We start from the raw sequence: 25,454 nt of genomic DNA, 5'->3' as shown, positions 1-25,454 counted from the left end.
CTGCTTCACGTTTTTATGGACACTACATATTTTAACGCCAGTAAACAAAAATTAAAACTTGTAAATTTGTAGTGAAATTTTCAGTTGTACTCTAAAATAAAATGGTTATTTTTCTTAAATACTTAATTTCTGTCATAAAAATTTTAAGTAAGATTAGGTTTAAAGTAATTTCACTCGTTGTTTTTTTTTTTTTTTTAATATTTTGGTGGGTCGTGAAATATATTACACTTGTCTAGGTGGGTCGTGGAATGGAAAAGTTTGGGAACCACTGTACTAGAACATGCTGTCATGCTTGGTGGTTAGAAAAAAAAGCATTATTTTTCACATAATTTACATTACATTGTCTCAGTGTGTTGTGATTGGTGAACAGCTCAGATGGTGTTTCAGTAGTGCCACACCCCTTGCCAAAGCAGCTGGTTCTGTCTGCTCCAGTATAATTAAGATGGCATCAATATTGTCATAACTGAGAATATGAGAATATTAAACAAGAGGATCACGCAGGACCTTTGCATGTACGTATATTTCAAGACATATTAGTGGTAACGTTATTTATTTATTTTCTGACTAGATCACGTTTTAGATAAGATGTCAACAACCGCTTAAAAGCAACTGCATTTACTATGTACAGATAAGTACAACGATAATATGTATTACATCACAGAAACTTATACTTTGAAATGTAAATAACACACACAACAACAAATAAAGCAGCACACTTACAGGCTGTGATGGAGATACAGCAGATTGTCCCGATAAAGTGGGAACTGTTCCATTTTTTAGCAAAAGCTTTTTGGCGAAACCAGCACTGTACTCCCTCATGACTCCCCTCAAAACTTGACACTACAGCAGCACTTCTTCATCATCGTCTGAATGTTTCAAAGTGAGGTAAACTTCAACAGATTTCCGCTGGTCAGGGAGTATTTGTATAAGTTAGGCCTATTTGATAGCTCGCATCCAGTGTCCTGTGATTACATGACAGTGTTCTCATGTTACAATAAAGCTCTCACCACATTTATGCGGGAATGATATAAATTATGCGGAATACCTGCAATCCCGCGTGGATATTCAGAGTCAGACTGTAATTTACAGGAGACGGATGATTGTCAAACTCACTGTTTGAGAAGAAAGAGAGACGCAGAGCGAATTGGTGTATATACGGTATATACTGTGGAAAATGAGTACTGGAACCATGTCAGATATTTCAGTATCGGTATCAAAATATAGATATTTATGATAACACTACCATGTAGTTTATTTCTCCAAGTTGTGAGTCCACAAATGACGCTGAGCTCCATCTGTCTGATCAGCTCTTCACCTGCTGCAGTGGTTCAGATATCAGAGCTTTTATTGGTCCCTTCACGATCTGATATTTTTATTGGCTACTGAAGTGCCTTCAAAGGTTTGAATATTAATTCAAATTGTGGGCGTACTCAGTAACGAACTGTGATTTAAAAGTAATGAAGTAGATTATTTTGCTAAATTTGTATTTAAGTACAAGTAAAATCTCCAAGTTAAAAGTTAATCTACAAGTTAAATCTCTCAAGATCTGATTAAACAACCCCACAAACAGCATCACCAGCTCCACTTATTAAATGTAATTTTATTAATAAGATTCGGGAGGAGCGCGTCAGATACTTAGCCTAACCAACACAGGTGGACCATAATCAAGTAATCAATCCCAGAGTATAAATATCGCTGACTTACCTCTATCCATTGACGGTTTATCAGCATTTTGGTCCGCACGCGTAGCACCATGTCCCAAAACCGAGACTCCTCGTCCGAAGACTCATCCAGCTCTTCTCTAGCCCCATCACCGCAGCCAGTCAGCTCCAAGGCCACCCCTTCCCGGAGTGGCAACCAAATCGAGCCCCAGGCTCCAACCCGCGGGCGCGGTACGACGCGAGCAGCCACTCGCCTACCAAGACGCCTAGGCCTACCTTCGCCACCTCCGGCGAGAACCGCGGCCGTCTCCCCCGCGTCCTCCTACCGCTCGGCCAGGCCTACGATTCCGCCAATAGATAAATGGACGGTGTCGAGTCTGAGGCAGGCCCTGTCCAAAAATGACGTCATACCTTCAAGCAAGTTGAATAAATCCGAACTTTACGACCTGTACGCAAACTCTCTAAATAATAACATTTCTCCTCAGTCAACCCCAATTCCAAAGAAAGGAAAAAAGAAAGGAATACCCCAAAATACGCCTCAAAGCACTCCACCATCCTCCGCCGCAAGGCCTAGCTCCCAGCGGCTATCAAGCCGCGGTAAAAGGCCCTCAACAAGCCTGGGCCGCGCTCCGATCCCGACCGCCGGGGTACCCGCTACGTCGGCTGGAGCCCAGCCTCCCACCGCGGCTTCAATCTCAACAGCACAAGGCGCTGAGGCTCAAGGAGGCTCCTGGCCGCCTCCTCCACCCATCTCAGCCCCATCGTACGGAACTTTTAATACCGTTCCCGGAGCCCGGGCAAGCGCTTGGCCGAACAGTTCGCCATATACAGCGCCGCCCCTCGCTTCTTCCAGCTTCGGGCCCGAGGCTCAAGCTAGCGCTTGGTCGAACTGGCTGTCTCACAATGCCCCGCCTCCCGCTCCTCCGAGCTCCGAGCCCGCCGCTCAAGCTAACGTTTGGCCGATCTGGCCGCCTAACACAGCCCCGACTCTCGCCCATCCCAGCTTCGGGCCCGCGGCCCAAGCAAACGCCTGGCCATGCTGGCCGCCCAACACGGCCCCGCAACCCGCGTCTTTCAACTCCGGGCCCGCGGCTCAAGCAAGCGCTTGGCCGCAATCGCTGTCAAACACAGCCCCGCCCCCAACCGTCGCCACCACCCTCCTCCAAGCGAAATCCCCCCACTCACTCTTCTCGGCTACACCGATGCCCGTCCCATCAAACGCTGTCGCCCTCGAACCTCCCCAAGTGACTCACAGCATCCGAGCACAGATATTAGCAGGTGCGGAGGTAGACCTCTCGTCTCTCCTTTCTCTCCTGCCCACTACAGATTCAAACCGCCAAATCGATTGCGGGGATTTCTCAGTCACGCTAAAAAACCCAAATCCCCTTTCATCTCGATTACTCTCCTTCTCCGAATTCACCATTGCATTTAACCGCCTCACCGAGATAATCTGCTCAGCCTTCCCCCACAGGCGACGCGAACTCAACGACTATTTATCGATAATAGCCGAACTCGCGTTGTCCTACGGAGGGGGGCACTTCTACACTTACCACAAGCTTTTTTCCGCTAAATGCGCTATCCGCATCGCTCAGTGGAACCAATGCCCTTATTGGGGAGCAATCGACTCCGACCTGCACAGCCGCGTATTCCTAGGCTGTAGGAGTATTTCGTGCGCAGTCTGCAGGTCCGTGGCTCACTTAAACACATCCTGCCCACAAATAAATCCGGACGCAACCCAGCACTCTGATACTCCCCCGGCAAAATCCACCAGCTACGTCCCAAGATCAGCAACCTCGGCAAACTCACGTCTAGCCCAACCAGGAGCAGAAAGCACACAGATATGCATCGCTTTCAACAGCGGGAAATGCATCAGACAACACTGCCGATACCTACACTCCTGCAAGTTCTGTGGCGGTGCTCACGCACGCATAGTCTGCCCCGTGTCTAAAGCCGTAAATAAAAAATCTAAAAATTACCTATCGACTCCTGTGAATATCTTTCGCATGACCATCGAACTAGCACACCATCCCGACAAAGAATTTACAAATTATCTCCTGTCTGGCCTCAGACACGGTTTTAACCCGGGCGTCGTCTGCGAGCTTTCCCAAAACACGGTCTGCCATAATCTCCAATCCGCCCTCGCAGAGCCCGACATAGTAGCTAACCTTATCAAAAAAGAAGTCGAGTCAGGCTTTATGATCGGGCCCTTCATTAAACCCCCCTTCAAAATGTTCAGAGTCAGCCCAATCGGAGTGGCTACTAGGAAATTTTCAGGTAAGAAACACTTAATAGTAGACCTTTCATCTCCGCACCAATCCACAGTCCCGAGTATCAATAGTTTGATACCCCTCGACGAATTTTCACTCAAATACCAAGACATAGATCAGGCAGTCGAACTGATAAAAATCGCGGGCCGAGGAGCCTGGCTAGCAAAAATAGACATCACCTCTGCTTTCAAAGTGATGCCTATCCATCCCGACTTCTGGCACCTTTTCGGGATACGATGGCTCGAGAAATACTATTTCGCCGTCCGGTTAACCTTCGGATGCAAAAGCAGCCCCAAAATTTTCGATATGCTATCCGAAGCCGTTTGCTGGATCCTTTCCAACAATTACGCAATCCCACACATTATCCACCTTTTAGACGACTTTCTGGTCATTTCATCGCCCAAGGCAATCCCAGCCGCCCATATCCTCACCGTCCAAAAAGTTTTTTCCGAGCTCGGGATTCCCATCGCTCAGGAAAAAACCTTGGGTCCTGCCACAACCCTAGAGTTCCTCGGCATCAACCTCGACTCAGCCAAATTTCAGCTCTCCCTGCCAAAGGAAAAGATCGATAGAATAATCCTCGTCTCCTCCACCCTCCTCGACAGCCCAAGTTGTTCCAAACGCGATCTCCTTTCTCTGCTCGGGCACCTAAATTTTGCCATGCGCATAATTCCCCAAGGACGCCCATCCATCGCGCATCTCCTAACACTCGCATCATCAGTTCACGCGCTCGAGGACCTCATCCCCCTAACCCACGCATGCCGCGACGAACTTAAAATTACCAACCCCTCAGCATCGCCCACACGCTCGACGCCATGTTCATCCTAGCTTTTTTCGGTTTTCTTAGGTGCTCGGAGCTTACGATCTCTTCTAAATTCAATCCTAAAATCAACCCCACCGTATCTGACCTAACCATCCTAGATGACGAAACAATCGCTTATTTAATCAAACAAAGCAAAACAGACCAAGCCAACAAAGGCCATTTTATATACATTTTCAATCTCCCCTCCCCAATCCAGCCTTACCAATCCATCCTCGCATTTTTACACCGTAGGAATTCCCAGGCAAAGTCCCCGCACGAACCTCTATTCATCGACGAGTCTAAAAAACCAGTCACTCGTTTCTGGTTCCAGAAACACCTAAAATGCGTCCTGCAATTATCAGGCATCCCATCAAACAACTTCTCCACCCATTCCTTTCGCATCGGGGCAGCAACTTCAGCAGCACAAAAAGGCATCTCTAAACAGCAAATCCAAACTCTCGGTAGATGGTCCTCAGAAGCATACCAAAGTTACATCAGAACAAACCAGTTCCACATAAAGAAAGCCCACCAAACCCTCATCGGCCACACGTAAAAAAAAAAAAAAAAAAAAAAAAAAAAAAAAAAAAATTCTATCATTCGTAATCAATACCGCCGATGCTGGCCAACCTTACCTTTTCGATCCTAAGACCAGCGAGGCTTCTCTCTTCGATGACAGGAGCTCGAGCTCCCATCGAATGCCGATGAGAGCCTCCCGGCCAGACAACCTCACCTTTTCCATTCTGCGGCCAACAAGGCTTACCCGTCCATTGCCTGAAGCTCACACTCCCTTCGGACGTAGGTAAAAGCCCCTGGCTACCCGTTTTGCCATTCTGTCTTACGTACGGAGAGGTTTACCCATCCAATGCATGGAGTCAGGGCTCCCATTGAATGTAGGTGAGAGCTTCCCGGCTAGACAACCTTACCTTTTCCGTCCTTTGGCCAGTGAGGCTTAACCATTCGATTCCGGGAGCTAAGCTCCTATCGGACGTCGGTCAGAGCCTCCTGGCTAGACAACCTGACCTTTTCCATCCTTGGCCAGCGAGGCTCACCCGTTCGATGAGAGTGCTCCCATCGGACGCTGGCGAGAGCCTCCTGGCCAGCCAACCACGACCATTCCACGTGGTCTAGGTTACAAAACCTACAAGCAAGCGGTTCGATGCCGCAGGCACCGAACACACAAATAAACCCTCCCTCCTTCCTACGGTCGCCAAGGCTTACCCGTCTCTTGCCGTGAGTAGCAAACTCCCATAAGACGCCGACGACAGCCTAACGGCCACACAAACTTACCTTTTCCATCCTACGGCCTGCGAGGCTCACCCAGTAGTTTTGGGGAACAGGAAGTCCCCGTTGGATGCTGGCAAAAGCCTCCTGGCCACCTATCGTTACCTTTTCTGTCACACATCCGGAGAGGCTTACCCGTTCGATGCGTGTGCTCCCTTCGGACGCCGGCGAGAGCCTCCCGGTTAGACAACCTTACCTTTTCCTTTTCTATGGTCAGCGAGGCTTACCCGTTCGATGCGCGTGCTCCCTTCAGACGCTGGCGAGAGCCTCCTGGACAGACTTGCTTTACGTTTCCACTCTACGGTCGGCGAGGCTTACCCGTTCGATGCGTGTGCTCCCTTCGGACGTCGGTAACAGTCTCTCGGCCACGCAACTTCCCTTTCCATTTGACGGTAGGCGAGGCTTAACCGTCCGACGCCACGAGTCTCGTCCTCTCGCCAAATCCTGCGAAAAAAAAAAAAAAAAAAAAAAATTAATAATAATAACTCAGCTACCCTCAGCTACCCTCACATCTTTTAACCCCGCCTGGCGAGGCTTACCCGTTCGATGTTCTGAGTCTAATGCCCCATCGGATGCCGCGAGAGACCTCCCAGTCGGGTTTTCCTTTCCACTCTCCCCGTCCGGCGAGCTTACCCGTCTGATGCGTGCGCTCCCTTCAGACGTCTGGCGAGAGTTCTCCCGGGCGGGCCTATGCTTGCCGGCCGCAAGTGAGTCTCATCCATCTAATGCCGTGAGTCGGGATCTCCCATCAGATGTCGCCAGAGTCCTCCTTGTCGGCCAGCCCAAAGCTTTTTATCCGCCAAACCGAGAGGACCCAGACGTCCGTCATTCTGAGTCTCAATCTCCTGTCGGAGGCTTCATGGGCCCTCTCGGTCAGCACTAGGCCCTCCACCCACTGAATAGCAGGGGCTATCAGCCAGTAGGGCCCGTACGCCGACACCGTGACCTATTCCGGTCGAGGCAACTCGGGTCCTCCCGGTCGGGCACCACAACCACGCCGCTCCTCCTTATCGGCTGGTAGGGCTCACCGTTCCAACGCCAAAAAGCTTCAGTTGAGCATCGGCCCGAGCCCTACCGACCGGGCGCCAACAACCACGTAGTTCACTAGCTACAGCCGGTAGGGCCTACTCTCCCAATGCCCAAGTCGCTCTCTCCGGAGTACGTAGGCCCTTCCAACCTGCCAATGAGACGACTCCTCAGAAACCAAATCAGCCCCCGCCAGTACTCTATGCTTTTGGGGGGGCATTCTCTAAACTGGCGGCTGTCCTCATGTATATTTGCTTTTTGGGGGGTACTCTAGGTTCGGGCCATTCCCGAGCTCGGAGCCCTTCCCCGGACAGCACGCCAAATACGCAATCCATACCTCAGCTAATTATATGTAAGCGTGAACTATTGAAATGTAATTTATTAATAAGATTCGGGAGGAGCGCGTCAGATACTTAGCCTAACCAACACAGGTGGACCATAATCAAGTAATCAATCCCATAGTATAAATATCGCTGACTTACCTCTATCCATTGACGGTTTATCAGCATCCCTCCTCCACCCCATCTCCTCACTTCAAGTTCACTTTATAAATAGACGGGGAAGGGGGGGTACTCTAGGTTCGGGCCATTCCCGAGCTCGGAGCCCTTCCCCGGACAGCACGCCAAATACGCATTCCATACCTCAGCTAATTATATGTAAGCGTGAACTATTGAATAACCAGATGGACTTTATTTCTGTCAGACATCTACAGAAGATCTTATTGAGAATTAACTAAGGTTTAGATGTTGATTTATTGTTTCATTTGGAATGACCATGTTAGAGATCAGTGTTTGCTTTAGCTGTGCTCTTGACCCTTAATCTCTGACTAAATAGGTTTTGTTTAACTAGTTTGATATAGTAGAAGTTATTCTAGGTGGCACCTATAGAATAAATACCATAGGTGAATTGCCTATTTTCTTTACTATTTGATTTTATGTTTGCTATTTATGACTTCAGTTACTTGTGTTGTGAAGTTCAGAGGTTTATTTGAATATATGGTTAATTTTCACCATTGTTCAGGTTTATGTGCTGATTCTGATGTCTGTGTGAGGCCAATTGATATCATAGATTAGAACATTTTCGTTGCAATAACCAGACAAAAAAATAAGACAGAAATCAAGGGGCAAGATAGTGATGGGAAGTTTGGTTATTTTCCACAAATTGTTTTTTTTTTGGACAGTTTAATTCAATTAAAAAAAAGTTTTTTATACACTCGATGTAATGATGTCATTGGCAATGATGTAAGTCTATCAAACATTCAAATATATAAGCCTGTAATCATAACTTTAGTCAGTTTCAAACCTCATAATCATGAAAAGTTTACAATTAAATTTTGCAACAACACACCCAAATAAAGTAACAGCAATAATGTGCATACGAGGATTTAAGTCTTGAAGATATAAAGTAAATAAATTAAGAATCATCAGCGCAGAAAGCATGACCCAGTTACTATAATCCATTGCGATTTATTTGTTATTAAATAAATTTACATTTCGCCAGATTGCCCTAGATTCAAGCCTTCGGTTTATCTGGGCTCATAAAATTAGCACAGAATTAGTTCAGAATCAATCACCAAAAGAATCAGTTCGGTTCAGACGCTCTGTGTGTCAGTCTGCTTAACGCTGAATCACACATGCGCAGTATCATCAGCTCCTCAGTTCTTGAATCGGACGCGACCGACAGAAACGGTTCTTGGTTCAGTGTACTGCTGATCCGAAAACCGATGCAACCGGTTCTTGACTAGAGAACGAGAACTGCTCTAACCGGCACGTGCTGCAGTTCAGTATCATCAGCTGCTCTCGTGTATCATCAGCTGCTCTACTCGTGTTGTTCATGTTCTGTTTACTACAAACTCTATTTGTGAATGTGTCATCATTAACTATAAATACAGTACAGATATTTCATAAATCATCCCTTATTCCTATTAAACATAGAGTCTTTAGAGTCTTAGATTGGCCTATAATCTAACATAATCTATAATTTAACAAACATTCATCTTTAAAAAAAAAAAAAAAAAAAAATATATAGTTATTTTATCACACTTTCTGATGTTTAACAAAATACTTCAATATGCATTTTGTTCCTTGAAAGATGACACGCATTCGCAGTATCATCAGCTCCTCGGTTCTCAAATCAGACGCGTGCGACAGAAACGGTTCAGTGTACTGGTGATCCAAAAACTGATGCAATCAGTTTTTGACTCCAGAACGATTTGCGGATTAATGTTTAATGGACATGCGAACCATTTCAAACCATTCTGTTCAATTTGGTGAAATGGTTCAACCGAATAACTAAGAAAAATCGGTTAAATTGAACAACTTATTCAAGAACTGGACATAACTAGGACAAGAGCCCAGCTAAAACAAACACTGATCTCTAACATGGGGATTTCGACTGAAACAATAAATAAACATTTAAACCTTAGTCAATTGGTGATGCTGTTTGGGGGTTATTTGATCAGATCTTCAGAATGTTAATCACAGTTCTTTCATGATTTAACAGGAGGGGGCAATTATATTTTCACTTAAGGCCTGGCAGGTTTGGACAGATTTTTTCCCTTAATAAATGAAATCATCTTTTAAAAACCGCATTTCGTATTTAATTGCATTATCTTTGTGTAATATTTAACTTTGTTTGGTGATCTGAATATTTTAAGTTTAAGAAATATGCAAAAAAAAGAAAAAAAAAAAACAGGAAGGTGGCCAAAAGTTTCACAGCACTGTTTATATATATATATATATATACTGCATATATTTCATAAATAGCTAGTCAATAATAGCAAAACCAGCCATTCTTAATCATTATCCTAACCACATACTCTACTATTTAGCAGAATAGTTTTACAGAAAAGTAAAAAACAGATCTCCCCCTTGTTAATATTGAGCTTTAACTCTTAAACTCTAAACTCTTAATATTTGAATGTGTGTATATGCAATATATTTACACAATAGATAAATTACAAGACAAAAATATTAAACTTGAATATTACATGTAATGCTATTTTTGTCTCAATTTCTAAATATTTTAATTTGTGTCAATATATAGCTATACATGGTCAATTCATTTATGTAATTCCATGGTCAAATGTATTATGTAATATATCACATTTGCAGTATATTTTTTTTTATAAGGGTTGTTCCTGTGATTGATTCTAACAGATTTATTTCTCACTTTTCCTTTAAAATCAAGATGCATTAATGATTTACTAGTAAGAGAAGAAGAAGATCTTCAGCTAAAAAACATTAATAACTACTAATCCCACTAACTTTATATTGACAGATTTTCCTAAACTAACTCTGACTGTGAAGCCACAGAGTTCAGTGTTCACCGGAGACTCCATTACTCTGAGATGTGAGGGGATTCAGTCACAGTATGGATGGGAGTTTCTCTGGAGAAAAGACTCAAACACTGAAACTATTGAAGCTGCAACTAAACCAATCAATCATGTGAAAGTCTCTGATGGAGGAGAGTACAGCTGCAGAGCACGAAGAAGAGAATATTACACAGATTACAGTGTGGCAGTAATGGTGAAAATATACGGTAAGTATTTTTACGTAGAGCACATATAATTTACTGAGACAGTAATTGCAATAAGAGCTATAGAGAACAAAATTTCATTCTAATCTGATTTAGCATGATTTACAATCAAGTAACAGTGCTCATGCAACAAAAAACGTTCATTATTTTCATTGTGAATTTGTCGTCATTGTACAGGAAGACCAAAACCCACAGTGAAAATTAAACCTGCTCAACATGTATTCAGAGGAGATAAAGTCACTCTCAGATGTGACATATTTGGTGGAGTCACTAGCTGGCGCTACTACTGGTATAAAGAAGGTTTAAACAGTGTTTTCAGTGGTCAACAGGAACACACATTCAGGTCTGTTACTGAGTCTGACGCAGGTAAATACTCCTGTGATGGATATATTGGATCAGGCGGCTCTCACCCCAGTGATACAGTTACACTGACAGTATCAGGTAAGTTTGATCATCACTTCATAAACACACAAACACAACACTGTAAAACCCGACAAGTTAACTTAACTCAAACCGTTTGAGTAAACCGATTGCCTTGACTGTAATACCCGACAAGTAAACTTAACTCAAACGGTTTGAATAAACAGATATCCTTAAGTTATGTTAACTCAAACCATTTGAGGAAACCGATTGCCTTAAACCGTTTAAGTTGAAAAAAACTCACAGTTATGAGTACTCTGAACTTAATTCAGTTGAGTTCACTGAAAGAAAATATACATTGCAATTAAGTAATTAAGTGATTAATTGAGTGATAATTAAGTTTAGTGATGAACACCTGCTGTTAACAAACAGAATTACTGAAGAAAAGAGAGAAAGGAAATACAGCTGACTTCAGACACAGCCTCACTCAAACCTGACAAGTTATGTTAACTCAACCCGTTTGAGGAAACCGATTGCCTTAAACCATTTAAGTTGAAAAAACTAACAGTTATGAGTACTCTGAACTTAATTCAGTTGAGTTCACTGAAAGAAGATGTACATTGCAATTAAGATTAACTAAGTGCTGATTGTTAATTAGTGATGAACAGCTGCTGTTAACAAACAGAATCACTGAAGAAAAAAGAAACACAAGAACTACTACAACTGACTTCAGACACAGCCTTAGATGAAATCAACTGAAATAAAATACATGAAATCTCTCAAGGTCTGATTAAACAACCCCACAAACAGCATCACCAGCTCCACTTATTAATAACCAGACTGACTTTATTTCTGTCAGACTTCTACAGAAGATCTTATTGAGAATGAACTAAGGTTTAGATGTTGATTTATTGTTTCATTTGAAGTAACCATGTTAGAGATCAGTGTTTGCTTTAGTTGGGCTCTTGACCCTTGACTTCTGTCTTAGTCTTTTCTCTGGCTGTTATAACCGTGTGTTTCTAAAACACATTTGTTGTAACTCAAAAGCCCAGAAAAATTCCATCAGGTGTTAACCTGTACCTAGGTGTAGGTTGTTATACTTTATATTGGTGATGATAATTATTCATTATTATTCACAATTATTGAGCCGTACGGAGTCTAATCTTTGATGAAGTAGTGTAATTTGTAGAAGTGGTTCTAGTAAAAAATGACACTAAGAGCCAGTGGTTCTGTGATAATCAGTTATTATAAAAATGACTTTCTAAACATTTTGTACACATACATTTTTCTTCTATGCCAGTAGTTTGTCAAACACAGACATTAATAATCAGAATATGAACCTCTACAATGGTGACGAAAAAAAACATGCTGCAATGCATGCTGGGTACTATTGTATTACAAAACTCATCCATGGCTCCCAGCATGCTCTGCAGCATTTTTTTTTTATGGTCACCATTGTTGAGGTTCATATGCTGATTATTGATGTCTGTGTGTGACTAATTGACACCATAGAAGTCCAAACTGTTTGGAAAGTCTTTGTATTATCTGATTATCACAGAACCACTGGCTCTTAGCAGCATCCATTTACTATAATCAATCAAATTACACAACACTTATTTCATCGGAGATTAGACTCAGTACAGTTCAATAATTGATGATTATCATCACCAATATAAAGTATAACAACCTACACCTATGTACAGGTTAACACCTGCCGGCATTTCTTCTGGGCTTTTGAAATACAACAAATGTGTTGTAGAAACACACGGTTATAACAGCCAGAGAAAAGACTAAGACAGAAGTCAAGGGTCAAGAGCCCAACTAAAGCAAACACTGATCTCTAACATGGTTACTTCAAATGAAACAATAAATCAACATCTAAACCTTAGTTCATTCTCAATAAGATCTTCTGTAGACATCTGACAGAAATAAAGTCAGTCTGGTTATTAATAAGTGGAGCTGGTGATGCTGTTTGTGGGGTTGTTTAATCAGATCTTGAGAGATTTCATGTATTTTATTTCAGTTGATTTCATCTAAGGCTGTGTCTGAAGTCAGTTGTAGTATTTCTTGTGTTTCTCTTTTCTTCAGTGATTCTGTTTGTTAACAGCAGCTGTTCATCACTAATTCTCAATCAGCACTTAGTTAATCACTTAATTACTTGAATGCAAAGTTTCAAAACTTACATGGTTTAAATCAAGGCAATCTGTTTACTCAAACGGTTTGAGTTAAGTTAACTTGTCGGGTTTTACAGTGAAGTTTAACGTGTTATTAATGAGTGATTTCTCTTTTTTTTAGATCCAGTGGCAGTTTTAAGTGTTTCTCCACAGAAGTGGTTGACTGAAGGAGATCCAGTGACTCTGATCTGTCAGGTTCACGGCTTCTCTTCAGGCTGGACGTTCAGCTGGTTCACTTTAACCATCTCAGCAGGTCAGCTATGTGATTCATGTGGTAATATCTGAATTAGCTGATTTCAGCTGAAGTCCAGAATACTATTTAATATTCAATACAGTGTCTGGCTTTACAGAGAACAGCCATCATTATCATCTACTCTCGGACAGCAGAGGAGTAGGAGGAAACTACACAGTCAGTTCTGCTGCTCTAAATCACACAGGAGTTTATGTGTGCAGAGCAGAGAGAGAGAAATCAGTCTATAAAACACAGTACAGCAACACACAACTGCTATGGGTCATTGGTGAGTTCAAACAGAATTAAACTATTGGTTAATTTTTAATAGAGTTTCAATGCTTAAATCTGAATCTCTGAAACTGTAATTGTCGTCTCAGGTGTTTCTCCTCCAGTCTCTCTGATCATCAGTCCCAACAGAACTCAACACTTCACATATGCCTCTCTCTCTCTGAGCTGTGAGGAAAAGAGTAACTCTACTGGATGGAGAGTGAGAAGATACACAGACAGTGGACGGCTGGAAGATTGTTCATTACGTCGAGGATCTACATGTACAATCAGCTCCACCAATGCATCGGACACTGGAGTGTACTGGTGTGAGTCTGAATCTGGAGAGAAACATCATCCTGTTAATATCACTGTACACTGTGAGTCTGTGTTCCTGCATTTATTTATTTCAGTTTATAATCAAAGCATGAAGTGCATTAAACATGAGTGGACAAAAGCACTCAATGGGAAAGTGGCAATAGAAATATTGTTTTATCAGATTTCATCATATTGTTTATATAATTAAACTTCATTTGTTTGCTCTGTTTCTGTAGCTGGTGTGATTCTGGAGAGTCCTGTTCACCCTTTGACTGAAGGAGATAATCTGATTTTACGCTGTTTATATCAACATAAAACCCCATCATACCTCAGAGCTGATTTCTATAAAGATGGATCACTCATCCAGAATCAAACTACAGAGATGAGCATCACTACTGTCTCAAAGTCACATCAGGGTTTCTACTACTGCACACACCCGAGAGGAGAGTCACCCAAGAGCTGGATCTCAGTCAGAGGTGGGACTAAGAACTATAAACTTCTGTACACTTTACAGCACTAATCTAAATGTAAAAATATATCTCAACTTCCACAGACTCGAGATCTGATGGTCTCAATCCCATGATAATTGGAGTAACTGCCGGACTGACTGTTGCAGTTTTGATCATTGTCTTCTTGGTCCTGCTGTGGTGCCACAGAAACAACAAAGGTTTAATTAATTTTCAATGACACATTTGCAGACACAAGAACTGTTCCTAAACAGTCCGTGTACATTTTGATCATTTCATTTAGTGTTTAGAATGCAATAACAAGAAATGGAAAATGGCTTGTTTATTTGTTTTTCCGTTCAGTTTGACAAATGGAAAATTAGATTTTGGCTCGATTTCTCATTTTTTGTTTGAGATTTAGAAATCAGTTTATGGCTTCAATATTTCATCAGCACTTGTGGGCAGCGCTGAAATGCTGCTTTCATCTGATCATCTAATTATTGATATTAATTGCCACAATATTTGAAACGGATGTGGCTGGACACATAATTCGTGCTGCTCCGACCTGCAACTGACTCCTTTAAATTATTTCTAGGTTATAGTATTGTATGAATATTGTCCCACTGATAAATACAGTGCAAATAGTTCTGTCTCCTTGGATAAAAGTGAAGTGGAAATAAAAATCAATAATAGACTGAACAGTTCCATGATAATATGTCTGTAACATTTACCACTCTTTTCTTTTAAGTCAAAAGGCACTAAGTAGGTGTGTGTGACATTAATAATTATAACTGTGAAAATTAATAAAGTTACATTTATGAAATAAATTAGAAATCACGTTTAAATGTATGAATGTAAGCATGTGTAGCCAACTCAGTTCACATGAAAAGAGTGAGATTGAAAAGAGAGAAGGTAGAATCAGTGAACGCACCTTACTGACAAATATTAACAGGGTTTAGGGCAAATAAAAAAATCCCTATTTTTCATGTCTTACAATTTTATTAGTTTTATTACATACTAAATTGGTTGATGTTTGTCTTCTTAGTCTTCATTGTTGGGCTTAAGAAAGCCAACATATATTTGAACATTATTATTATTTATTATGAGAGTAATTGACACTGACTAGAACTTTAATGTTTCAACAAATTCAGCTCAGATCTTCACACTCGTCTGACTCGTTGCTGTATAATTGGTCAGACTAACCTTCCCAAAAAATCCTAGTGACTTTTGTTATCTGAGCAATGAAGGCCTTAACACTTAATGTCTACTAGAGGAGCGACGGGTTTAAAAAAATCCAGTCTACTGTTTTTCTGTTTACATCAGTTTAAATGACAAATAAATACATGAATTTCATGTGTGCTGCCATGAGCCATATCTGTGTACAAGACTAAACTTCACACTTCAAACTGTAGAACTACTTAAAACTTCCCATTCTGTCTTTTTCAACCTACCTCCAAATTTTGTTTAAGATACTGTTTATTCACACTGGTTTATGCATTTAATGTCCTGAACATGGTTCTCCAGGTTCAGGACTGGGTTTTAAATCTATAAATTAATTTGTACAGTTGGGTGTCTACATGCAGAGGTGTACATCAGTACGTACAATGGAGAATGTAATCTGTAAACATTTTATTTAATCTTCACAAAACATACAAACAAAATTGCAATGATTTAGAAAACTATCACATTTATACCCTGCTTGGACCTTAATGAATGAATGTAGCATTGAATAGACTGAGCAATAGACTGAGCAATACCCATGTTACTGTTTTAGCACCATATTTGTTCCTTCTAGTTTACTGTGTTTTGGTTAGGATATTTAAAGATGCAGTTTTTTTGGTGTGTGTACCTCTGCCTCCACCAGCTCCTCGATTTGCGATTTGAGGTTCTGAAAAACAGAGGGATCAGCATCTATGTGACTATAAAAAATATATATATTACCACATAAATAATTTTCACGTATCCCTCCTTACTTCAAAACGTCTGTTTGAGGCCTCTTATGGCTTGGAAAATTTTTCCAGAAAGATTCAGGAGATTGGTGAATCAGCACATAAGGTAAACCTAGTGACAATCTTAAAGGAAACATTCATGTGTCTTATCTGCAGAGGTATGCACAAAAAAAAAAATTGCGTCTTTTATTTTCCTAACCAAAACACGGTAAACTAGATGGAAGAAATATTGTGCTAAAAAAGTAACGTAAGTATTATTTAGTACTTATAAAGTAAGTATTTAAAAAAAGTGCAAGTGTGTGGCCCCTGTTCTACATTTGACTTGTTGATTTCCAAAACATAATAATTTCAAAAACCTAATCATTTTTATTTGGCCGTTTTTTTTTTACAACAATTTTTATCAGTGTGTGAAACAACAATATAATTGCTTTGAAGCAAATTGCTCTGAATTAGTAAAAGGTTCAAGAGACTACCTAAAACGAAACTTGACCAAGATTTTGGTGCCATTGTATGTGTGTTTTTTCTTTTTCATTTTGTTCTCAGTTGAATTCATCCAAGCCTGTGGCTAAAGTCAGATGTAGTTCTTGTGTTTTTCTTTTCCTCAGTGATGTTGATTGTGAACAGTAGGTGTTCATCACTAATGCACAATAATCATTTAATTAGACACTTAAATATCTAATTAACTTTAACTCTTTGAGGACCTGGGATATGACTTGAAGACTTGCTTGTGACCTGCTTGTGACCTCTGAATAATGGCAAGAACAGTAATTTATTTCTAAAGGAATTGGAAGTCAATGTTTATCACTGATATTTACAAAGCAAATCAAGTTAAACCAACTGTCTTTTACCTCATTGCAGATGGTGTAAGTGGGCCTCCTGAACACATCTATGATGGGATTGAACTGATATCTGTAATAAAGCAGAAGAAAAAGAAAGAAGACAAAGGTAAACTAAAACAATATTCTGTGCTCTTATGATTTTATGATTATAACAAATATAGCAAAAATCACCAAAATATTTTCCTAAACATCAGTTTGTGGTTATTAATTATATATATATATATATATATATATATATATATATATATATCAGGGCTTGACTTTAACTATTTTGCTCAATTGCCAATGTGGCTAATGGTTTTCCAAAGTTACTAGCCACACAGCATTTTTATTAGCCAAATTTTTGTTGTGAATATACTCTCACATCATTTAGCAGCCATTCTACAACTGGCTTCCACTTTTCGTTGAAAAGTCTTTTGGTTTCCTGGTTTGTGTGTTGTCTGCTCACCGGGTTTTATTACACCTTTTATATGTCGCCACATAGCTCCACCGGCGTCCAACTCCAGCAGTGCAGCTAGCTGTTTCTTTGTTTCTGTCAGTAGCTTGCAAGTGCAAGGCAACACTGTGTGCATTAACGATGCACGGGTCGTCTCATAACCCGCGGACCGCGGGGTTAAGAAATTTTCACTTTATTTGCTGGGCGGGTCATTAAAAAAAATAAATCCATATATGTTGTAGTGTTGGGCAATATGGTCATTTTCAAATCATATCAGATCAACGATACACGATATTACTGTGCATGGGTGGAGCAAGAGAGAGACTTTTTGTTCTTGTCATAGCATAACTATTTGGTGTTTTAAACCGCACAGGTGCCTGAGAGAGAGCCTATGGGATATATATAAATAAAAAATATACTTTCAAACATACTGATAAACTATGGTTAAACATAAAAATACTGTATTTAAAAAAGCTAGTTCATATGAAGTCGGACACAACTGCACAGCAAAAAATCTGAGTGAAATTAACTCTGCTGGGAGTACATGTGAGACCACACTCAAGAGTGTGAAAGTGTTAAAATAGGAGTGTTAAATTAACACTGAAGCAGAGTTAAAGTTAATGAGATAATTAAGTGATTAATTGAGGGATGATTGACCATTATTGACGAGACCTGATGTTAACATGCAGAATCAACAAAGATGAAAATCACTATTTTTATGTCACCATTATAGTGGTCAGTGTTTGCTTTAGTTGGGCTCTTGAGCCTTAACATTTTTAAAGTCAGATTTGTTTTGGCTGTTACAACTGAATTGTAACAAACAGACAAGAAAAAAATAAAAACATGGGCATTTGACCTGAATCACCAAACTCAATTAAAGCCTAAACCGATTTGATTCACCTCATTGATTATAAAAACCCTGTTAATGTACAGTACCCACTAATTAAAATGATTTCTTGAAAGTTGTTCTGATCATAAGAAAAGCTTGCTTTAGGCACACACATACATCAAAAATTAGTGTAGGAATCTCAACAACGGTGACAAACAGCATATTCAGAAAAAAAGAACAACTCTAAACATTAGAAAACAAACTACTAAAAGAAACATTAAAAACAAAAATAGAATAGTAAGATATTAAGAATAGTATAGTAAGAAATAAAGGAAATTACTGAAACAATTCAGCTAATAATTTATTCATGCTGCAATGCATCATGGGAGCCATGGATGAATTTTGATAGGTGGCACCCAGAATGCACTGCAACATGCTTTTTGGATGTTCACCATTGTTGAGATTGACAGGTTGATTCTTGATGTTTGCATGTATAACTGAAAGACTGTTTTGAAAGATTTTTGAACAAACAACTTTTAAGGAATTTCTCAGATTGTATTTAAAATGCTGGAAATACTTTGTTGAACAATCATAGGGCTACAATAATCAACAATGTAACTTTAACTCAGTAATTCAAGAATAACAATAGTTTTTGCTTGTCCATCAGTTTTAAAACTCCGTTATAACAGCCAATTAAAAGCTGACTTTAACACTTTAGGGGTCAAGAGCCCAACTAAAGCAAACATTGACCACTATAATGGTGATACCATTAAAATTGTGATTTTCGTCTTTGTTGATTCTGCATGTTAACATCAGGTCTCGTCAATAATGGTAAATCATCACTCAATTAATCACTTAATTATCTCATTAACTTTAACTCTGCTTCAGTGTTAATTTAACACTCCTATTTTAACACTTTCACACTCTTGAGTGTGGTCTCACATGTACTCCCAGCAGAGTTAATTTCACTCAGATTTTTTGCTGTGTGTCATATCGTGCGTACTGTGACGCTGCATCTGCGCATGGAAGTTATCAGTCTAAATGTTCTGCAAAATCAGTCAACGGTGAAAATCAATAGTAGATTTCATATGAAGTCCAACAGTTTAACACTAATATTGGACATAAACAAACACGTTAAATATAAAGTAGGCTATTCAAACATGTAAGTTGATATTTTTGGAGTAAAGTTGAACTGAACTGATGCATCAGTGCACCCCATGACGAGACCGAGGCACAGCCACAGGAACAAGAATGAGAGCATTCAAACATAATTGTGGCATTAAACTCAGTTAGTGCGGGCTCGTTTAAAATAATGCAAATATATAGGCCGTTCAGATTACTTGTTAAAGTCACCTTTATTTATACAGCGCTTTAAACAAAATACATTGTGTCAAAGCAACTGAACAACATTCATTAGGAAAACAGTGTGTCAATAATGCAAAATGATAGTTAAAGACAGTTCATCATTGAATTCAGTGTTGTCATCTCTGTTCAGTTAAATAGTGTCTGTGAATTCTGACAGAATGGAGAAAAAAACCTTGGGAGAAATCAGGCTCAGTTGGGGGGCCAGTTCTCCTCTGACCAGACGAAACCAGTAGTTCAATTCCAGGCTGCATCAAAGTCAGATTGTGCAGAAGAATCATCTGTTTCCTGTGGTCTTGTCCTGGTGGTCCTCTGAGACAAGGTCTTTACAGTTAAAGTGCAATGAAATACCTTATACCTTAGATCTGATGGTCTTAGTCCCATGATAATTGAAGTGACTGCTGGACTGACTGTTGCAGTTTTGATCATTGTCTTCTTGGTCCTGCTGTTTTGCCACAGAAACAACAAAGGTTTAATTAACATTAATTATACAACAGAGGTTGTAGTTCCTTCACCAGCTGAGGAAGTTTAACCTGCCACAGGAGCTGCTGAAACAGTTCTACTCAGCCGTCATTGAGTCAGTCCTGTGTACTTCAATAACTGTCTGGTTTGGTTCAGCTACAAAATCAGACATCAGAAGACTACAGAGAACTGTTCGGACTGCCGAAAGGATTATTGGTGCTCCTCTGCCCACCCTTCAAGAACTGTATACATCCAGAGTGAGGAAAAGGGCTCAGAAAATCACTCTGGATCCCTCACATCCAAGTCACCCCATCTTTGAACTTTTGCCATCTGGCCGGCGCCTCAGAGCCGCAAATACCAGAACAGCAAGGCACAAGAATAGTTTCTTCCCCCAGGCAATCTACCTCATGAACAGTTAAATGCTCCCCAATTATGCTTATAAATGTGCAATATCCTTATATTTATTTGTTAACCCTCCATCCTAGAACATTCCTGCATCTCACTCAATCCTATTCCATTATCATTTATAGCACAATTGTTTATACACTTATTTATTTGCCAATTTGTAATTCTCCTATTTCGTAATTTTTTTTTTTTTTTTTGGTCTGTGTGTTGTTGTCTCTTTGTACTGGAAGCTTATGTCACTAAAACAAATTCCTTGTATGCGCAAGCATACTTGGCAATAAGGCTCTTTCTGATTCTGATTCTGATTAATTTTCCATGACACATTTGCAGACACAAGAACTGTTCCTAAACAGTCCGTGTACATTTTGATAATTTCATTTACTGTTTAGAATGCAATAACAAGAAATGGAAAATTGCTTGTTTATTTGTTTTTCCGTTTAGTTTAACAAACGGAAAATTTGATTTTGGCTCGATTTCTCATTTTTTGTTTGAGATTTAGAAATCGGTTTATGGCTTCAATATTTCATCTGCACTTGTGGAAACTTAGTCGCCTTAACACTTAATGTCCACTAGAGGAGCGACAGGTTTAAAAAATCCAGTCTACTCTTTTTCAGTTTACATCAGTTTAAATGACAAATAAATACATGAATTTCATGTGTGCTGCCATGAGCCATATCTGTGTACAAGACCAGTGCTTTAAGTGGGCCGGTATGCACCGGTACTCAGTACCGCCACTTCCAAATATAGCTATTGAGCGTACCGCTACCTCTCCGTTCACCCAGAACGTGCTTTTAGCGTACCGGTACGCTCATTTGCACATCTGTTTTAATAGATGTTTTAAACCTTTGCCTGCGCAGCCGCTTTTCAGAGCGCCCTTCATAATGCACGCTTCCTAATTCGTCCCACCGAGAGCAGAGACTACATTACCCATACACCCTTGAGTTTTACAAGTGAAAAGCGCATGCGTCGCTTTTTCCGCTGTCAGTGTCAACAACTCAACATGTCCGGAGAGGGTGTGTGAAATGCACACACTCGGCTCGGTAAAAATACAAATACAGTGAACAACACTTAATATGCTCTGCTGGCTTCAGACTCTGAGTACTAAAAGAACACGGTCAGAATCAGATGACTCGCTGGCTGACACCCCACCAAGCCAGTATGATATCGCTGCAGGTCAGATGCAAGCTAATGAAGTAATGCAGTAGCTCAGGGTATTTTTTCACAATTCTTTTGCACATTCTATTTATGTTCAGTAGCTCTTTCTAGCTCAAGCAAATCCACAAATTAATAAAATGATTTATTATTTTTCATAAGGTCGTCTGTTCACTGCTGTATATAAAACCCCTTCATTATAGGTCTTGTTTATATCTATATATATGCTATAATAGAGTACCGGCACCTCTTTTGGGCCACTTAAAGCACTGTACAAGACTAAACTTCACACTTCAAACTGTACAACTACTTAAAACTTCCCATTCTGGCTGTTTCAACCTACCTCGAAACATTTATTTTAAGATATTGTTTATTCACACTGGTTTATGCATTTAATGTTTGTCCATCTGGAACTTTTATTTTTTATGAGGTCTATATTTTAAGATGTACTAGGTGTTGATAAATCATATGCACTGAATGTAAAGAGTTAATGTCAGGGCTCTCAGTCCTGCTCCTGGATGGCCAGTGTCCTGCAGAGTTTAACTACCCCAAATAAACACACCTAAGCTAAGCAAGGTCTTCAGGATCAGGAGCAATGTCCAAGCAAGTGTGTTGGAGCAGAACTCTGTAGAACATGGTTCTCCAGGTTCAGGACTGGGTTTTAAATCTATAAATTAATTTGTTCAGTTGGGTGCCTGCATGCAGAGGTGTACATCAGTAAGTACAATGGAAAATTAAATATTTAATCTTCACAAAACATGCAAACAAAATTGCAATGATTTAGAAAACTATCACAGTTATACTCTGCTTGGACCTTAATGAATGAATGTAGCATTGAATAGACTAAGCAATAGACTGAGCAATACCCATGTTACTGTTTTAGCAACATATTTGTTCCTTGTTCCTTGCTAAGGGGAAGTCGTGGCCTAATGGTTAGAGAGTTGGACTCGCAATAGAAGGGTTGTGAGTTCGAGTCTTGGGCCGGCAGGAATTGTGGGTGGGGGGAGTGCATGTACAGTGCTCTCTCCACCTTCAATACCACGACTTAGGTGCCCTTGAGCAAGGAACTGAACCCCCAACTGCTCCCTGGGTGCCGCAGCATAAAATGGCTGCCCACTGCTCCGGGTGTGTGTTCACAGTGTGAGTGTGTTCACTGCTGTGTGTGTGCACTTTGGATGGGTTAAAAGCAGAGCATGAATTCTGAGGATGGGTCTCCATACTTGGCCGTATGTCACTTCACTTTCACTTTTGTAGTTTACTGTGTTTTGGTTAGGATATTTAAAGATGCCGTTTTGTTGGTGTGTGTACCTCTGCCTCCAACAGCTCCTCGTTATGCGATTTGGGCTTCTGGAAAACGGAGGGATCAGCATCTATGTGACTATATATATATATTACCACATAAATAATTGTCACGTATCCCTCCTTACTTCAAAACATCTGTTTGAGGCCTCTTATGGCTTGGAAAATGTTTCCAGAAAGATTCAGGAGATTGGTGAATCAGCACATAGGGTAAACCTAGTGACAATCTTAAAGGAAACATTCATGTGTCTTATCTGCAGAGGTATGCACAAAAAAAAAAAATAATAATAATAATAATAACAATAATAAAAAAATTCTAAAGAATCTTTTATTTTCCTAACCAAAAGACAGTAAACTAGATGGAAGAAATATTGTGCTAAAAAAGTAACATGGGCATTCAGTGCAAGTGTGTGGCTGCTGTTCTGCATTTGACTTGCTGTTTTCCAAAACATAATCATTTTTATTTGGCACCAGCTGCAGTTAATGTTGACTTTTTATATTATACCTGCCCCCCCAGCTATCAATGAAGAACCTGTGTTCACCTCATGCTGCAGGAGTGTGGTGGGGTGCGATTTCTGTATTGACCAATGAATGGAGACCTCAAATCAGTGCCCTAAATGCAGATCTGAAGATTCTGCTTTATAGATGACATTATCCATTGTACGTACTGATGTATACCTCTGCATGTAGACACCCAACTGTACAAATTAATTTATAGATTTAAAACCCAGTCCTGAACCTGGAGAACCATGTTCTGCAGAGTTCAGCTCCAATACACTTGCTTGGCCATTGGTGCTGATCCTGAAGATCTTGCTTAGCTCAGGTGTGTTTATTTGGGGTAGCTAAACTTTGCAGGACACTCGCCCCCCAGGAGCAGGACTGAGCCCTGACATTAACCTAGAAATAATTTAAAGGGGTCACTTGCAAGTCGGAGCAGCACAAATTATGTGTCCAGCAACATCTGATTAAATTATTATGCTAATTAATAGTGAGCGGTTGTTTCAGAAATTACAGTGCCGCATTTGTACTGACTCTCATTCTGCCTGAAAGAATGAAAAGACTGGGCTGAAGGCGGAGCGATTCGACCAATCAGAAGAAAGGAGAGTTTCAGTGCTGCCAACAAGTGGGAATGAAATATTGAAGCCATAAACCGATTTGTAAACCCCAAACGAAAAATGAGAAATCTCATTTTCCTTTTGTTAAACTAAACAGGAAAACGAATAAACAAGCCATGTTCCATTTTTTTGTTTTTACATTCTAAATAGAAAATTAAAAAACATACACAGAACCTAAACATTGTGAGCTCTCATCATACAACAACAACAGCCTAAGATGGTTTTCTGGGGCCTGTACCATGATGGTAGCGGAACAAATTCAGAGTTACAGGATTAGTTTTCAGTTGACAAAACCAAACCTCTCAAATCTGACTTTTTCCCACGGTCCCACGATGCTGTTCATCAACTTTCTTTGTCAACTCAGGCTTTGATCCTGAGTTTGTGGAGTGCGTGCACATGAATGTGTGACATCACTGGCGAACAGCCAATCACGAGCCTTGCAACACAAAGCAAGTTTGATTTACTTCTCGTGAGAAACCCAGCGAGATCCAAAACTAAAGGTTATAGGTTTTGCTAAAGGTTAGATTGGAGAATGTGACAAATTTTAACGTCATATGAAAAATGAAGGAGGACAATTAAAAAAAATAATCTTGCTCTATCAGTGCAGTGACAAGTGATCTTGTTAAACTTGTTAATCTTGTGAACTGAAAAGTTTATTTGGAAGTTAAAGTTTATTCCTGGATCCACAGATGCAAATGAATATATATTATATTTGGCAAGGTGGCAGATCTCAATCTCCCTCTACTGTCAGATATCAGATCAGAACAAGAGTGAAGCCGGATACAAAACACTGCTGTCTGATTAGTCTTTACCCATTACCCACAAATTATTACCCATAAAACTTTACAAGCTCAGATGGAAGGAAAGAAAGACAGAGATAAAATTTAATTAACGTATACAGAAAGCTGTCCTGTGCTGGTACCAAGCATGCATAGCATCATGAAGCTTTCGAATGTCACCATTGTTGATATTTATATGCTAAATGTTGATGTCCCTTTTTGAGTGCTACTGACATTGAAGCTCAAAATGTTATGATCTCAAACTATTCTAAAATCCTTATGTTCTGGTTGTCATATAACAGTTTAATTTTATAGAGTAAAAAAAAACATATATAATGTAGTTATGTAATTAGACTCCAAATGAATCCAGCAACACCTTAAGCTATATTAGCAGTTTATTGCTATTAGAAAAAGCTATAATCACTTGATCACCAACGTAAATGTTGCTATAATAGATGT

The 25,454-nt window shown here is 40.1% G+C and overlaps 1 protein-coding gene across 1 annotated transcript in view; it reads left to right on the top strand.

The window, feature by feature from the left end:
* The first annotated feature begins 1,753 nt into the window (after positions 1 to 1,753).
* Positions 1,754 to 25,454, top strand: part of LOC132108324 (uncharacterized) — a 173,452-nt gene continuing 149,751 nt past the window's right edge. The window contains 9 exon segments of the mRNA XM_059515028.1: positions 1,754 to 3,304; positions 10,280 to 10,577; positions 10,752 to 11,015; positions 13,230 to 13,361; positions 13,459 to 13,626; positions 13,718 to 13,984; positions 14,159 to 14,398; positions 14,437 to 14,589; positions 17,176 to 17,262. Of these exon segments, the coding sequence (XP_059371011.1) occupies positions 1,754 to 3,304; positions 10,280 to 10,577; positions 10,752 to 11,015; positions 13,230 to 13,361; positions 13,459 to 13,626; positions 13,718 to 13,984; positions 14,159 to 14,398; positions 14,437 to 14,589; positions 17,176 to 17,262 (3,160 nt within the window).

Source organism: Carassius carassius, chromosome 28 (assembly GCF_963082965.1).
Source record: "Carassius carassius chromosome 28, fCarCar2.1, whole genome shotgun sequence".
Lineage (NCBI taxonomy): Eukaryota > Metazoa > Chordata > Actinopteri > Cypriniformes > Cyprinidae > Carassius > Carassius carassius.
Note: the sequence above shows the minus strand (reverse complement) of the source record. Positions and strands in the feature narration are given on the sequence as shown.